At 41.9% G+C, this 14,076-nt stretch overlaps 1 protein-coding gene across 1 annotated transcript; it reads right to left on the bottom strand.

Annotated features, from left to right (window-relative positions):
• Window positions 1-9,281: 9,281 nt before the first annotated feature.
• HAMP (hepcidin antimicrobial peptide) lies at window positions 9,282-13,722 on the bottom strand. The gene is made up of 3 exons (XM_069948456.1): window positions 13,565-13,722; window positions 13,058-13,123; window positions 9,282-10,444 (listed from the first exon to the last, which is right to left on the bottom strand). The coding sequence occupies exons 1-3, from the start codon at window positions 13,640-13,642 to the stop codon at window positions 10,343-10,345; spliced, it is 246 nt and encodes an 81-aa protein (XP_069804557.1). The 5' UTR covers window positions 13,643-13,722; the 3' UTR covers window positions 9,282-10,342.
• Between the last annotated feature and the right edge of the window lie 354 nt (window positions 13,723-14,076).

Below are 14,076 nucleotides of genomic sequence, written 5' to 3'. Positions count from 1 at the left end.
CCCCCCCCAAGTGTCCCATATAGTAGCCAGCCGTTCCCAATTGTCTCATATAGTAGACAGCCCTCCCCAATAGTCTCATATAGTAGCCAGCCCTCCCCCATAGTCTCATATAGTAGCCAGCCCTCCCCAATAGTCTCATATAGTAGCCAGCCCTCCCCCATAGTCTCATATAGTAGCCAGCCCTCCCCCATAGTCTCATATAGTAGCCAGCCGTTCCCAATAGTCTCATATAGTAGCCAGCCCTCCCCCATAGTCTCATATAGTAGCCAGCCCCCCCCCAAGTGTCCCATATAGTAGCCAGCCGTTCCCAATAGTCTCATATAGTAGCCAGCCCTCCCCCATAGTCTCATATAGTAGCCAGCCCTCCCCCATAGTCTCATATAGTAGCCAGCCCTCCCCAATAGTCTCATATAATAGCCAGCCCTCCTCACAGTCTCTTATATAGTACCTAGCCCTCCCCAGTTATCTCATATAGTAGCCAGCCCCCCCCCCAATAGTCTCATATACTGTAGTAGCCAGTCCTCCCCAATAGTCTTATATAGTAACAAGCTGTTCCCATAGTCTCCTATAGTAGCCAGGCCTTTCCATAGTCTCTTATATAGTAGCCAGTCCTCCCCAATAGTATCATATAGTACCAGCCCCCCCCCCCAAGTGTCCCATATAGTAGCCAGCTCTCCCAATAGTCTTATATAGTAGCCAGCCCTCCCCATAGTCTCTTATTACACACCCCAGTATCAGACCCCAGCACATGACACACCCCAATATCAGACCCCAGCACATGACACACCCCAGCCCCAGTATCAGATCCCCAGTATATTACACACCCCAGTATTAGACCCCAGCACATTACACACCCCAGCATTAGGCCCCAGCACATTACACACCCCAGCATTAGGCCCCCAGTATTTTAAAAACTCTAGAATATTACACACTCTGAGGGGGGGGCTAAGCAGCGGCCTGCCTTAAAGATGACATGTACTGTAGATCGTTGATTGCTGGGGGCCAAAAGGGGAATATATAGATCGCTGGAGGCCAAATAGTAAGCAGCAATCTATACAGGGTCTGGGCTCTTGTACAGTAAATAGTGACAATTACATCACCAATAATTTTTTAATTCAGGGGCAAGGCACTTACCAGGATGTGCCCAGGACAGTCATTTGCCAGGACCGTCTCTTAAAATTTTGGCAGAGTCCTAGCAAATTCCAGACTGTTTGTAACTTTGTTCTGGGTTGTGCTATTCTACCTAGATAGATATAGAAGGTAAATCACCGCAGCACTCCGAATGAAACCAAACAGGTGAGTTTATTGCTCCCACACCTGTGGGAGTGCTGCAGTGATTTACCTTCTACATCCAGTCTCCACGGTTGGTTCTATTGTGGACATCGTTGGCACCCACCTTTAAGATTTTACTTTAAGTGCTGCATCTGCAATACTTTTTCTAGATAGATAGATAGATAGATAGATAGATAAAGAACAGAGTTCCGCTGCACTCCTTCGGTGAAAAAATAAGTGTTTTATTTCATAGCAAAAAGTTTACAAACTGCAACGTTTCAGTCTCATCACGAGACCTTTCTCAAGCATAGTGTAGTGAGTATCACATCATATTTATACACACATGTGTTAAATTCAATTAAGTGCCAATTAGCATAATAGACTTAGTTCAAACAAAATACATAGTAAGGTCCCGGTTAGGACAAAAATGGTGTCATCTGTATTGTCGCTGTGCTCTATATACAAAATTCATAATATTCATATTTGTGCAAAGTGACAAATTAAAATCATTCTTTAGTGTAGGGCGGAGTCAGCCACCATTCGCCACTGCTTTGGTTCATGAATCCAAGGTACGGCCCTCTTCATGTCGTTCAATCAAATCACCATATAGGCGCCTGCGTGTACATCTCCTCACTGGGCACCAACTTTGTAAATGGATATACAAGTGTTGTCATGGGCGGTCCTAGGGGAGCACGTCATCATAATACAAACATTCCGGTAAGAAGAGTGGTAAGTACATCTGTTGCACGATCTTATCCTGAGTTAAGTGTCAATTTGAACACTGCTCTATTAGGGATCCTGGGGAGAAAACTACATGGAACTCCATCCTTAATACTCTGGGTTTTCTGGCCTGACACCACGTCCAAGGTGCACGCACCATGGCGCGGTGAAAGTGTCAGAAAAAGGGTGTCTCAACTGTTTCACAATAAAGTGACACAGGAGGCTCCCCATTCAACTTGCCCAAACCCAAAAATTAGTAGTAGTAGCTCCTCCCTAACCCTACTGGATAATATTTTCCACCGGTTTAGATGCGTTGTCCCCTTTTGTAATTGAAGGTCTAGCAGTGGTTCATGGTGGTTTTCTCACGCTCCATGTAAATTCTAGGAAAAAGAAAAAAGAAAGGATATGAATACTCATATAGCACCAGAGTACAAGACAGAATAATTGGATCAATGCCAGAGGACAACCTCATTGGGAAAACCGACAAATTATTTATACATCTTGACATTAATTTTAAACTCCACGTTTAGACCATATGGCTGAAGTGTATTTAAACGGAAAATCCATGATAATTCACGTTTTTTTAAAATTGTTACACGATCACCTCCCCTTTGTGGTTGAGGAATATGATCCAGGATCATGAACCTTAGATCCTTTTCACTGTGTCCCATCTCAGAAAAATGCTTGGACACAGGAAGGTCCATTCTCCCCTTTCTGATAGAGTATCGATGTTGGTTCAATCTAGTGCGCATGTCACAAGTAGTCTCCCCTACGTATAGCAACTTGCAGGGGCACCAAAGTACATATATGATCCACTTGGAGGTACAGGTGAGATAAAATCTAATATCATAGACTCTATTGGTTTGTGGATGTACAAATTCTGGACCCCTCACCATGTAGGTACATGTTAAGCATTGTCTACATGGATAAGAACCTTTGCCCTTAACCATAAGATACTGCTGTCCAGTTCTATCATGTTTTTTAATATCTGTTTTAACCAGTTTGTCCTTCAGACTAGTTCCTCTTCTGTATGACATGAGAGGAGGACATTGGAATTCATCAAGCGCATGAAAACTACGCTTGACGATATTCCAATGTTGTCTGATAATGTCTGCAATTTTTGGAGAGAGATCAGTATATACTGACACAAAGGGGATTCTCTTAATCTTCTCTTTGGTTTGGATGGTTTCAGTATTGTACAACTTTTCTCTATGTTTTTTCAACAGATCATCAGGGTAACCCCTTCTCTGGAACTCTTCTGTCATCTGATTTAATGTAATCTCAAGTCTATCAGGTAAGTTGGTGATACGTTTTGCCCTTAGCATCTGGCTAAAGGGAAGACTCCTGACCATCGGTCTAGGGTGACAGCTATTGTAATGTAAGCACATGTTGATGTCAGTCTCTTTTCTATACATCTTAGTGTTCAGTATGCCATCCTGTAGGGTCAGTTTTACATCTAAAAAGTTAATTTCATCTCTGGAGTATGTCAATGTGAACTGTATGTTGGTATCTATACTATTTAGGAACGCATGAAACTCTTTCAATGCGTCCTCACTGCCAGTCCAAATGAGGAAGACGTCGTCGATGAATCTCCACCACCCCAGAACTTGTCTGAAGTGGTGGGATCCAGCGACGACATCCTCCTCCATCACCGCAATGCAAATGTTTGCGAAAGTGGGGGCTACATTAGCCCCCATCGCCACGCCTCTCTTTTGTAAGTACAGTGTGCCGTCAAAAACAAAGTAGTTGTTACCCAGAACCAAATTAAGAAGTTCTACAATAAAACCTTGTGCCGCGGTGGAAATATTCAGTTTATTCAATCTACTCTTGACTGCCGTCATCCCCAATTCATGTGTGATCGACGTATAAAGACTTACTATGTCGAATGAGGCTAAGATACTTTGTGGAGGAATTATAAGACTTTTGATTTTTTCTAAGAAATCTCCTGTGTCTCTAATGTAAGAGTTGGTATTAGTGGCCAGAGGTCTGAGTGCACGGTCCAAAAAAATTGAAGCATGTTGTAATACAGAATCCCTACTGGAGACAATAGGTCTTCCAGGAGGGCTCTGTAAATTTTTGTGGATCTTAGGTAAAAAATAAATGACCGGTGTCACTGGTTGTTTGACTATCAAAAATTCTGCCAGTCCTTCATCAATAATTTTCTCATCTGTTGCCTTTGTAACAATTTCTGACAACATTGTCTCAATACAGTGTCTGGGATCCCTTTGTAAAATGGTGTATACGTCCCTATCCCCCAATTGTCTCAATGCCTCTTGTACATATTTATCCCTGTCCATGACCACGATGGCGCCCCCCTTATCGGCAGGTTTAATAACCACATCGTGGTCATGGACCAGGGAATCCAAAGCTTCCCGATCAGCAGTACTCATGTTAGGGAACAGGACATTGTGTCTTTCATAGGTATCCCTAAGTGTAGCAATGTCCCTCCTAACCAACGCAGTGTATGTCTCCACCGCAGGAGACAATGTTGGTGGCTGAAATTCACTCACATTGTACAAATTAAGAGCTTTAGAGGTGAAAATACATTCATTATCTTTAACAGATACAACATCAGTTTTACTCGCAAACCAGACTTTTAAATTAATACGTCTAAAAAACTGTGATAGATCTAATTCTAATTGGAACCAGTCCACTGGTGAACTGGGGCAAAAATTTAACCCTTTTTGTAATAAACACATTTGTGAATTTGTAAGTGTACGAGAGGAAATATTTACCACGACTTGGCGGTCTCTTTCCTCAGACTGACAGTTCTGGGGGTTACTGGTTTGGTACTCCTCGAGCCCATGCGTTTTCTTGTTGTTCCTGTGTCTCCCGCGTCCTCCCCTTCTTGTGGGACGTCTGAACGTTGACCTAAAAAAACGTCTCCTTCTTCAACCGTTGATTTTTTCTTTTGTATCTTCTTAGTGTCCTTGTTGTCATCTTTAAATCTTTTTGATTTGTCCCTCTGTTGTGTGTCCTGATTCCGGAATCAGGACACACAACAGAGGGACAAATCAAAAAGATTTAAAGATGACAACAAGGACACTAAGAAGATACAAAAGAAAAAATCAACGGTTGAAGAAGGAGACGTTTTTTTAGGTCAACGTTCAGACGTCCCACAAGAAGGGGAGGACGCGGGAGACACAGGAACAACAAGAAAACGCATGGGCTCGAGGAGTACCAAACCAGTAACCCCCAGAACTGTCAGTCTGAGGAAAGAGACCGCCAAGTCGTGGTAAATATTTCCTCTCGTACACTTACAAATTCACAAATGTGTTTATTACAAAAAGGGTTAAATTTTTGCCCCAGTTCACCAGTGGACTGGTTCCAATTAGAATTAGATCTATCACAGTTTTTTAGACGTATTAATTTAAAAGTCTGGTTTGCGAGTAAAACTGATGTTGTATCTGTTAAAGATAATGAATGTATTTTCACCTCTAAAGCTCTTAATTTGTACAATGTGAGTGAATTTCAGCCACCAACATTGTCTCCTGCGGTGGAGACATACACTGCGTTGGTTAGGAGGGACATTGCTACACTTAGGGATACCTATGAAAGACACAATGTCCTGTTCCCTAACATGAGTACTGCTGATCGGGAAGCTTTGGATTCCCTGGTCCATGACCACGATGTGGTTATTAAACCTGCCGATAAGGGGGGCGCCATCGTGGTCATGGACAGGGATAAATATGTACAAGAGGCATTGAGACAATTGGGGGATAGGGACGTATACACCATTTTACAAAGGGATCCCAGACACTGTATTGAGACAATGTTGTCAGAAATTGTTACAAAGGCAACAGATGAGAAAATTATTGATGAAGGACTGGCAGAATTTTTGATAGTCAAACAACCAGTGACACCGGTCATTTATTTTTTACCTAAGATCCACAAAAATTTACAGAGCCCTCCTGGAAGACCTATTGTCTCCAGTAGGGATTCTGTATTACAACATGCTTCAATTTTTTTGGACCGTGCACTCAGACCTCTGGCCACTAATACCAACTCTTACATTAGAGACACAGGAGATTTCTTAGAAAAAATCAAAAGTCTTATAATTCCTCCACAAAGTATCTTAGCCTCATTCGACATAGTAAGTCTTTATACGTCGATCACACATGAATTGGGGATGACGGCAGTCAAGAGTAGATTGAATAAACTGAATATTTCCACCGCGGCACAAGGTTTTATTGTAGAACTTCTTAATTTGGTTCTGGGTAACAACTACTTTGTTTTTGACGGCACACTGTACTTACAAAAGAGAGGCGTGGCGATGGGGGCTAATGTAGCCCCCACTTTCGCAAACATTTGCATTGCGGTGATGGAGGAGGATGTCGTCGCTGGATCCCACCACTTCAGACAAGTTCTGGGGTGGTGGAGATTCATCGACGACGTCTTCCTCATTTGGACTGGCAGTGAGGACGCATTGAAAGAGTTTCATGCGTTCCTAAATAGTATAGATACCAACATACAGTTCACATTGACATACTCCAGAGATGAAATTAACTTTTTAGATGTAAAACTGACCCTACAGGATGGCATACTGAACACTAAGATGTATAGAAAAGAGACTGACATCAACATGTGCTTACATTACAATAGCTGTCACCCTAGACCGATGGTCAGGAGTCTTCCCTTTAGCCAGATGCTAAGGGCAAAACGTATCACCAACTTACCTGATAGACTTGAGATTACATTAAATCAGATGACAGAAGAGTTCCAGAGAAGGGGTTACCCTGATGATCTGTTGAAAAAACATAGAGAAAAGTTGTACAATACTGAAACCATCCAAACCAAAGAGAAGATTAAGAGAATCCCCTTTGTGTCAGTATATACTGATCTCTCTCCAAAAATTGCAGACATTATCAGACAACATTGGAATATCGTCAAGCGTAGTTTTCATGCGCTTGATGAATTCCAATGTCCTCCTCTCATGTCATACAGAAGAGGAACTAGTCTGAAGGACAAACTGGTTAAAACAGATATTAAAAAACATGATAGAACTGGACAGCAGTATCTTATGGTTAAGGGCAAAGGTTCTTATCCATGTAGACAATGCTTAACATGTACCTACATGGTGAGGGGTCCAGAATTTGTACATCCACAAACCAATAGAGTCTATGATATTAGATTTTATCTCACCTGTACCTCCAAGTGGATCATATATGTACTTTGGTGCCCCTGCAAGTTGCTATACGTAGGGGAGACTACTTGTGACATGCGCACTAGATTGAACCAACATCGATACTCTATCAGAAAGGGGAGAATGGACCTTCCTGTGTCCAAGCATTTTTCTGAGATGGGACACAGTGAAAAGGATCTAAGGTTCATGATCCTGGATCATATTCCTCAACCACAAAGGGGAGGTGATCGTGTAACAATTTTAAAAAAACGTGAATTATCATGGATTTTCCGTTTAAATACACTTCAGCCATATGGTCTAAACGTGGAGTTTAAAATTAATGTCAAGATGTATAAATAATTTGTCGGTTTTCCCAATGAGGTTGTCCTCTGGCATTGATCCAATTATTCTGTCTTGTACTCTGGTGCTATATGAGTATTCATATCCTTTCTTTTTTCTTTTTCCTAGAATTTACATGGAGCGTGAGAAAACCACCATGAACCACTGCTAGACCTTCAATTACAAAAGGGGACAACGCATCTAAACCGGTGGAAAATATTATCCAGTAGGGTTAGGGAGGAGCTACTACTACTAATTTTTGGGTTTGGGCAAGTTGAATGGGGAGCCTCCTGTGTCACTTTATTGTGAAACAGTTGAGACACCCTTTTTCTGACACTTTCACCGCGCCATGGTGCGTGCACCTTGGACGTGGTGTCAGGCCAGAAAACCCAGAGTATTAAGGATGGAGTTCCATGTAGTTTTCTCCCCAGGATCCCTAATAGAGCAGTGTTCAGATTGACACTTAACTCAGGATAAGATCGTGCAACAGATGTACTTACCACTCTTCTTACCGGAATGTTTGTATTATGATGACGTGCTCCCCTAGGACCGCCCATGACAACACTTGTATATCCATTTACAAAGTTGGTGCCCAGTGAGGAGATGTACACGCAGGCGCCTATATGGTGATTTGATTGAACGACATGAAGAGGGCCGTACCTTGGATTCATGAACCAAAGCAGTGGCGAATGGTGGCTGACTCCGCCCTACACTAAAGAATGATTTTAATTTGTCACTTTGCACAAATATGAATATTATGAATTTTGTATATAGAGCACAGCGACAATACAGATGACACCATTTTTGTCCTAACCGGGACCTTACTATGTATTTTGTTTGAACTAAGTCTATTATGCTAATTGGCACTTAATTGAATTTAACACATGTGTGTATAAATATGATGTGATACTCACTACACTATGCTTGAGAAAGGTCTCGTGATGAGACTGAAACGTTGCAGTTTGTAAACTTTTTGCTATGAAATAAAACACTTATTTTTTCACCGAAGGAGTGCAGCGGAACTCTGTTCTTTGTATAAGGGAAGACGTGGATCCAGTCTTCAGCCGCTGGCACCCTGATTCATCTATAGAGAGTGCACTCCATTGCGGATTTTATTATTAGATAGATAGATAGATAGATAGATAGGAGATAGACAGATAGATAGATAGATAGATAGATAGATAGATAGGAGATAGATAGATAGATAGGAGATAGACAGATAGATAGATAGATAGATAGATAGATAGATAGATAGATAGATAGGAGATAGATAGATAGATAGATAGATAGATAGATAGATAGATAGATAGATAGATAGGAGATAGATAATAGATAGATAGATAGATAGATAGATAGATAGGAGATAGATAGATAGATAGATAGATAGATAGATAGATAGATAGATAGATAGATGATAGATAATAGATAGATAGATAGATAGATAGATAGATAGATAGGAGATAGATGATAGATAGATAGATAGATAGATAGATAGATAGATAGATAGATAGATAGATAGATAGGAGATAGATGATAGATAGATAGATAGATAGATAGATAGATAGATAGATAGGAGATAGATAAATAGATAGATAGATAGATAGATAGATAGGAGATAGATGATAGATAGATAGATAGATAGATAGATAGATAGGAGATAGATAGATAGATAGATAGATAGATAGATAGATAGATAGATAGATAGATAGGAGATAGATAGATAATAGAAGGTAGATAGATAGATAGATAGATAGATAGATAGATAGATAGATAGATAGATAGATAGATAGATAGATAGACATCATATAATAAGAAGCACACAGCTCTGTTTTCCTGTAACCTTCAGTTTATTTAGCAGAAACATTTACAAATCCAGCACAATGAATGTTACTGTACAGACAGACCCAATGCAGAAGAAGAAATATGGAGCGAGATGAGATGTTCAGTCCCTCACTCACTGAGTCATTGAGGGACCTAGCAACAATGAAAATCATGCGTCCTTACTGTTCTGCATAATTAGACGAGAAGATGAGTTTAAGGTGGATTACCAAGTGGTAGCTGCTGCAGATAATTCAACATGTAAACCCATTCTGAGCCTCAAGATGGCGCCAAAGATGTCACTTTTTGGTTTTATTGGCAGCTAAATTTGGAAATCTCTAAATACATGAGGTTTCCTGAAGGTTTTACAGAAAACTAAATGTTATCTAGTTTCATACTCTAATAAAACAATTAGATAGAAAAAAATCTGTACAAAAATATAAACATCATGAAACACAGCTAATATAATACATATAAATACAGAGGCGGAGGTAGATGAGAGGAGAGGCCTGAGCCTCCATACCAGAATATCACTATGACTATTACAGTGGAAATCGGTCCTAATGGGGCCCCGAGAATGATCAGTAGTCTAGAGGTGGGATTAAAAAATGAGGAAAACGTCATATATATGCAGTACTCCTTTGCTCCTCCGGAGGCAGTGTCTAATTCTTATGAAAGTTAGGTTTTCCAGATGTAAAATTGATCCTTACAATGGAACAATTCTGGAAGGTAACAGTGAACTTACACATTAAGCAGATTGTTATATACAGCAAAAAGGCACATACAAGATTATTCTATATATAAAGTGACTCCTACTACCCCTTTAAGAAGCCCATAAACCCATAGATGTCTTAACTGGGTAGAGTATCCTTCAATGTTTTGATGCTGATAAATAGGATATTATGTTTTTCATGGTTCTTGTAGACAATTTACCAAATGTTCCTAAAAATACAGAAAAGCGAGGGCAGGCGGGATCTTCCACTGTGTGCCCCATGACATTGTTGGGTGACAGCCTTCAGTCTCATACATTGTGATACCAGGTCTCTCCGTTGTGCGGTGGGATTTGGGATCTTAGGTCTTGCAGCATATTCCGCACTCTTTGTCTTTGCAGCAGCCACAGCAGAAGCGGCAGATGGAGAGGTGGGAAAAGCGCTTGGTTCTATGGAGAGTCTCCTGTAATAAGAAGAGACTGTTACAGTCCATCCCCCCGCATGCTACACATCAGCTCCATAGATTGTATGAGACCTCAGTGTTGGTAAATGCATTGACCTATGACCTGGAGTCACCTGGTTCTGTTGTCATAGCTTGGTCTATAGCTTGGATATTCCGCTACATTAGACCTTATCTTTTGGAGATACTTTGACCAGTGACCATCTCCAGATGGGAAGACCACAGCCGGGTCTATAGCTTGGAAACATCCCATTCTAAGATCTCAGCTTTTGGAGACACTGACCTATGACCATCTCAAAATTTGGAGAAACATGGGACGAAATCAACCTTAAAGGGGTAATCTGCTTAAACATAACTTTTCATATGTTGCTGCCCATAGTAAGACTAACAATTCCTTCCATACTTGTTATTATCTATTGAGTCTCCTTCCCCCAGTTCTGAGCTGCTGCTTTCTGATGAAGACGTAAAAATCTGTGTGAGCTTTTCTGTCTCCCCCTCCTCCCATCTGAGACGGCTGATTTAAACATGTCCCTGACTAGCTTTATCTGCAACATTGTAGCTTCTTTGTAATGCTGGGGAGGGTTAATCATATTGGGTTAATTGGCAACTTGGCCTCAGTTTTACCCTCCCAGAATTACAAAGAATGCTACAATGTTGCAGATACAGCCAGCCAGGGACTTGTTTATGTCAGCCGTCTCAAAAGGGAGGAGGAGGAGGGAGAGACAGAGAGAGAAGCTAACACACAGATTCTTGCGTCTTCAGCAGAAAGCAGCAGCTCAGAACTGGGGGAAGGAGACTGACTAGATAATAACAAGTATGGAAGGAATTGCTGATCTTACCATGGTCTACAACATATCAAAAGTTATAGGTGAGTGGAATACTGCTTTAAGGGCTGGGTCATAGCTTAATTATCATGTGGATATTTTCCGATACTAGACCTTATGTTTTGGAGATACTGTGATGACCTATGAATATTCCAAGAATTGTAGCAATCTGGCTTTTTTGGGTTGGTCTTGGCTTGGTTGCATTCCATTATGAGACCTCAACTTTTGGCAATAGAGTGACCAACCTGTGACTTGAGCAACACAATTCCTTATTCCCCAACCTCCAGGATTGGGTTGATCATGGCTTCGTCTATACCAGGCATGGCAATCCCCGGCCCCTGGTGCGGTCATTATTAAATTGATTTCCTGGTGCTGGCCCGTCCATTGGGCAGCACAGCTAATTCTAGTCTAATAATATATCATATCTGCATGGCTGTCTGGACTGCCCATATTACAATCTTCTGCAGGACACATCTGGTACAGGCAGCGTGTGTGATGACGTCACCAAGCTGCGTGCGCCGGGACACCGCGCTGCCCTCTGTTACTACTCACTTCTTGGCAACAGGCCTAATGCCAGCTGCAGCCTAGAAATGAGTTGTAACAGAGTTGTAACCTGCCTGTGCCAGGTGTGTCCTGCAGGTGGAGGAGCGTCAACGTGGGAGTCGGGAAAGTTCAGGCCAGCAAATTCACCTATGAAGGGAAGTATGGGCACTATTGGGGGGCTGGCTACTATATGGGGCAATATTGGAGGGGATTGACTACTATATGGGGCACTATTGGGGGGCTGGCTACTATATGGGGCTCTATTGTGGGGCTGCCTACTATATGGGGCACTATTGTGGGGCTGGCTACTATATGGGGCACTATTGGAGGGGACTGACTACTATATGGGGCACTATTGGAGGGGACTGACTACTATATGGGGCACTATTGGAGGGGACTGACTACTATATGGGGCACTATTGGGGGGCTGGCTACTATACGGGGCACTATTGGAGGGTACTGACTACTATATGGGGCACTTTTGGGGGGCTGGCTACTATATGGGGCTCTGTTGTGGGGCTGGCTACTATATGGGGCACTATTGGAGGGGACTGACTACTATATGGGGCTCTATTGGGGGGCTGGCTACTATATGTGGCCTATTAAAGGGGACTGACTTCTATATGGGGCACTATTGGGGGTCTGGATACTATATGGGGCTCTATTGGAGGGAACTGACTACTATATGGGGCTCTATTGGGGGGGCTGGCTACTATATGGGGCCTATTAAAGGGGACCGACTACTAAATGGGGCACTATTGGGGGGCTGGATACTATATGGGGCTCTATTGGAGGGAACTGACTACTATATGGGGCACTATTGTGGGGCTGGCTACTATATGGGGCACTATTGGAGGGGACTCACTACTATATGGGGCACTATTGGAGGGAACTGACTACTATATGGGGCACTATTGGAGGGAACTGACTACTATATGGGGCACTATTGGGGGACTGTCTACTATATGAGGCTCTACTGGGGGGGCTGACTACTCTATGGGGCACTAGTATGGCATTACCTACTGGGTGGAGGAAATAATGGGGTAACTACTGTTACAGAAGACCAAGAGAGACATGGTCATTTGTCATAAATGCACCTTTGTATGCAAGAGTATATAGGGGTCTCTTAGCTAATAGCTGTATACCTATTAACATTACATATCAGAGTACTCCCCACCCACTCACACACAAACTGATCTAGGGAGCAAACTACCTGAGCTAAGCTATATCTACATATCTACACACTCACCTCTAGATGTGACTCCACCACATCCGGGCTGGTGAGATGATCTGCAGGATCTGCAGCTTCATTGTGCTGTGAAGACAGATGATAGTGATCGGTATTAGTCCCGTCTATAGACATAGCTGCTTTATCAGCGAATCATTTTCTTTTCGTTACCATATAAATTGTTACAAAATGTGTTGCTGTATGATAAAATGCTGCCTGTATGTATATAGACTTATATAAACTCAATAATAAATCCGTGTCATGCAAGCGCCCCCTAGTGGTGGCTGCAGGTGGACAGGATTTTAACATTTAACAGCTTGTCACCACAGCAAGAATAGACTAAATATTGTAATATTATAATTGGGAATATTCCCTTTGGCTGTAAGAGTTACCCCAAAAATTCTGCCTAGGGTGCCCCCTACGGGAAGGATCTCCATTGTGATATAATGAAAGACGATTGTTATATAAGGAATTTCCTATTATAGTGATCAAAGCAACATAAAAGAGAGTAAAGTGCAATGGACTTACCCCCATGGCGGAGGCGCTGAGCCCCTGGTGGACAATCAGGGAGAGGAGGAGGAGGAGGCAGAGGCTGAGGGACTTCATCTTCTCTGTATCTGGAGATGAGGGCTGTGTGTGCTCCGCAGGTCAGGTCGGCTCTGATGCTGCTCCACCTGCAGGATACAGCGGTATATATGGGCAGTGTCCAGCCCGCAGGTCGTGCACAAGGTCACCGCCGATAATCCTGGCGTCAGGACATTCTCCCTCTTATCTCCTGCTTCTATGTTGTCATTTTTTTACTGTTATTTTGACAGTAATTTACACACTTAATCCCCCCCCCTCCCCCCTAAAAAATCTAATTCCCAGATTTTGTAAGAAAAAGAAATGTAGTTAGGGGAAATTGTAAAATTGGTTAGAATATATGTGTATATGTATATATATATATATATATATATATATATATATATATATATATATATATACCACCATATGTATATGTCACACCATTTAGTAATAATAGCTATAATATTCTCATATTA

The sequence above is a fragment of the Dendropsophus ebraccatus genome, chromosome 12 (genome assembly GCF_027789765.1).
Source record: "Dendropsophus ebraccatus isolate aDenEbr1 chromosome 12, aDenEbr1.pat, whole genome shotgun sequence".
Lineage (NCBI taxonomy): Eukaryota > Metazoa > Chordata > Amphibia > Anura > Hylidae > Dendropsophus > Dendropsophus ebraccatus.
This window is presented reverse-complemented; position numbering and strand designations above follow the sequence as displayed.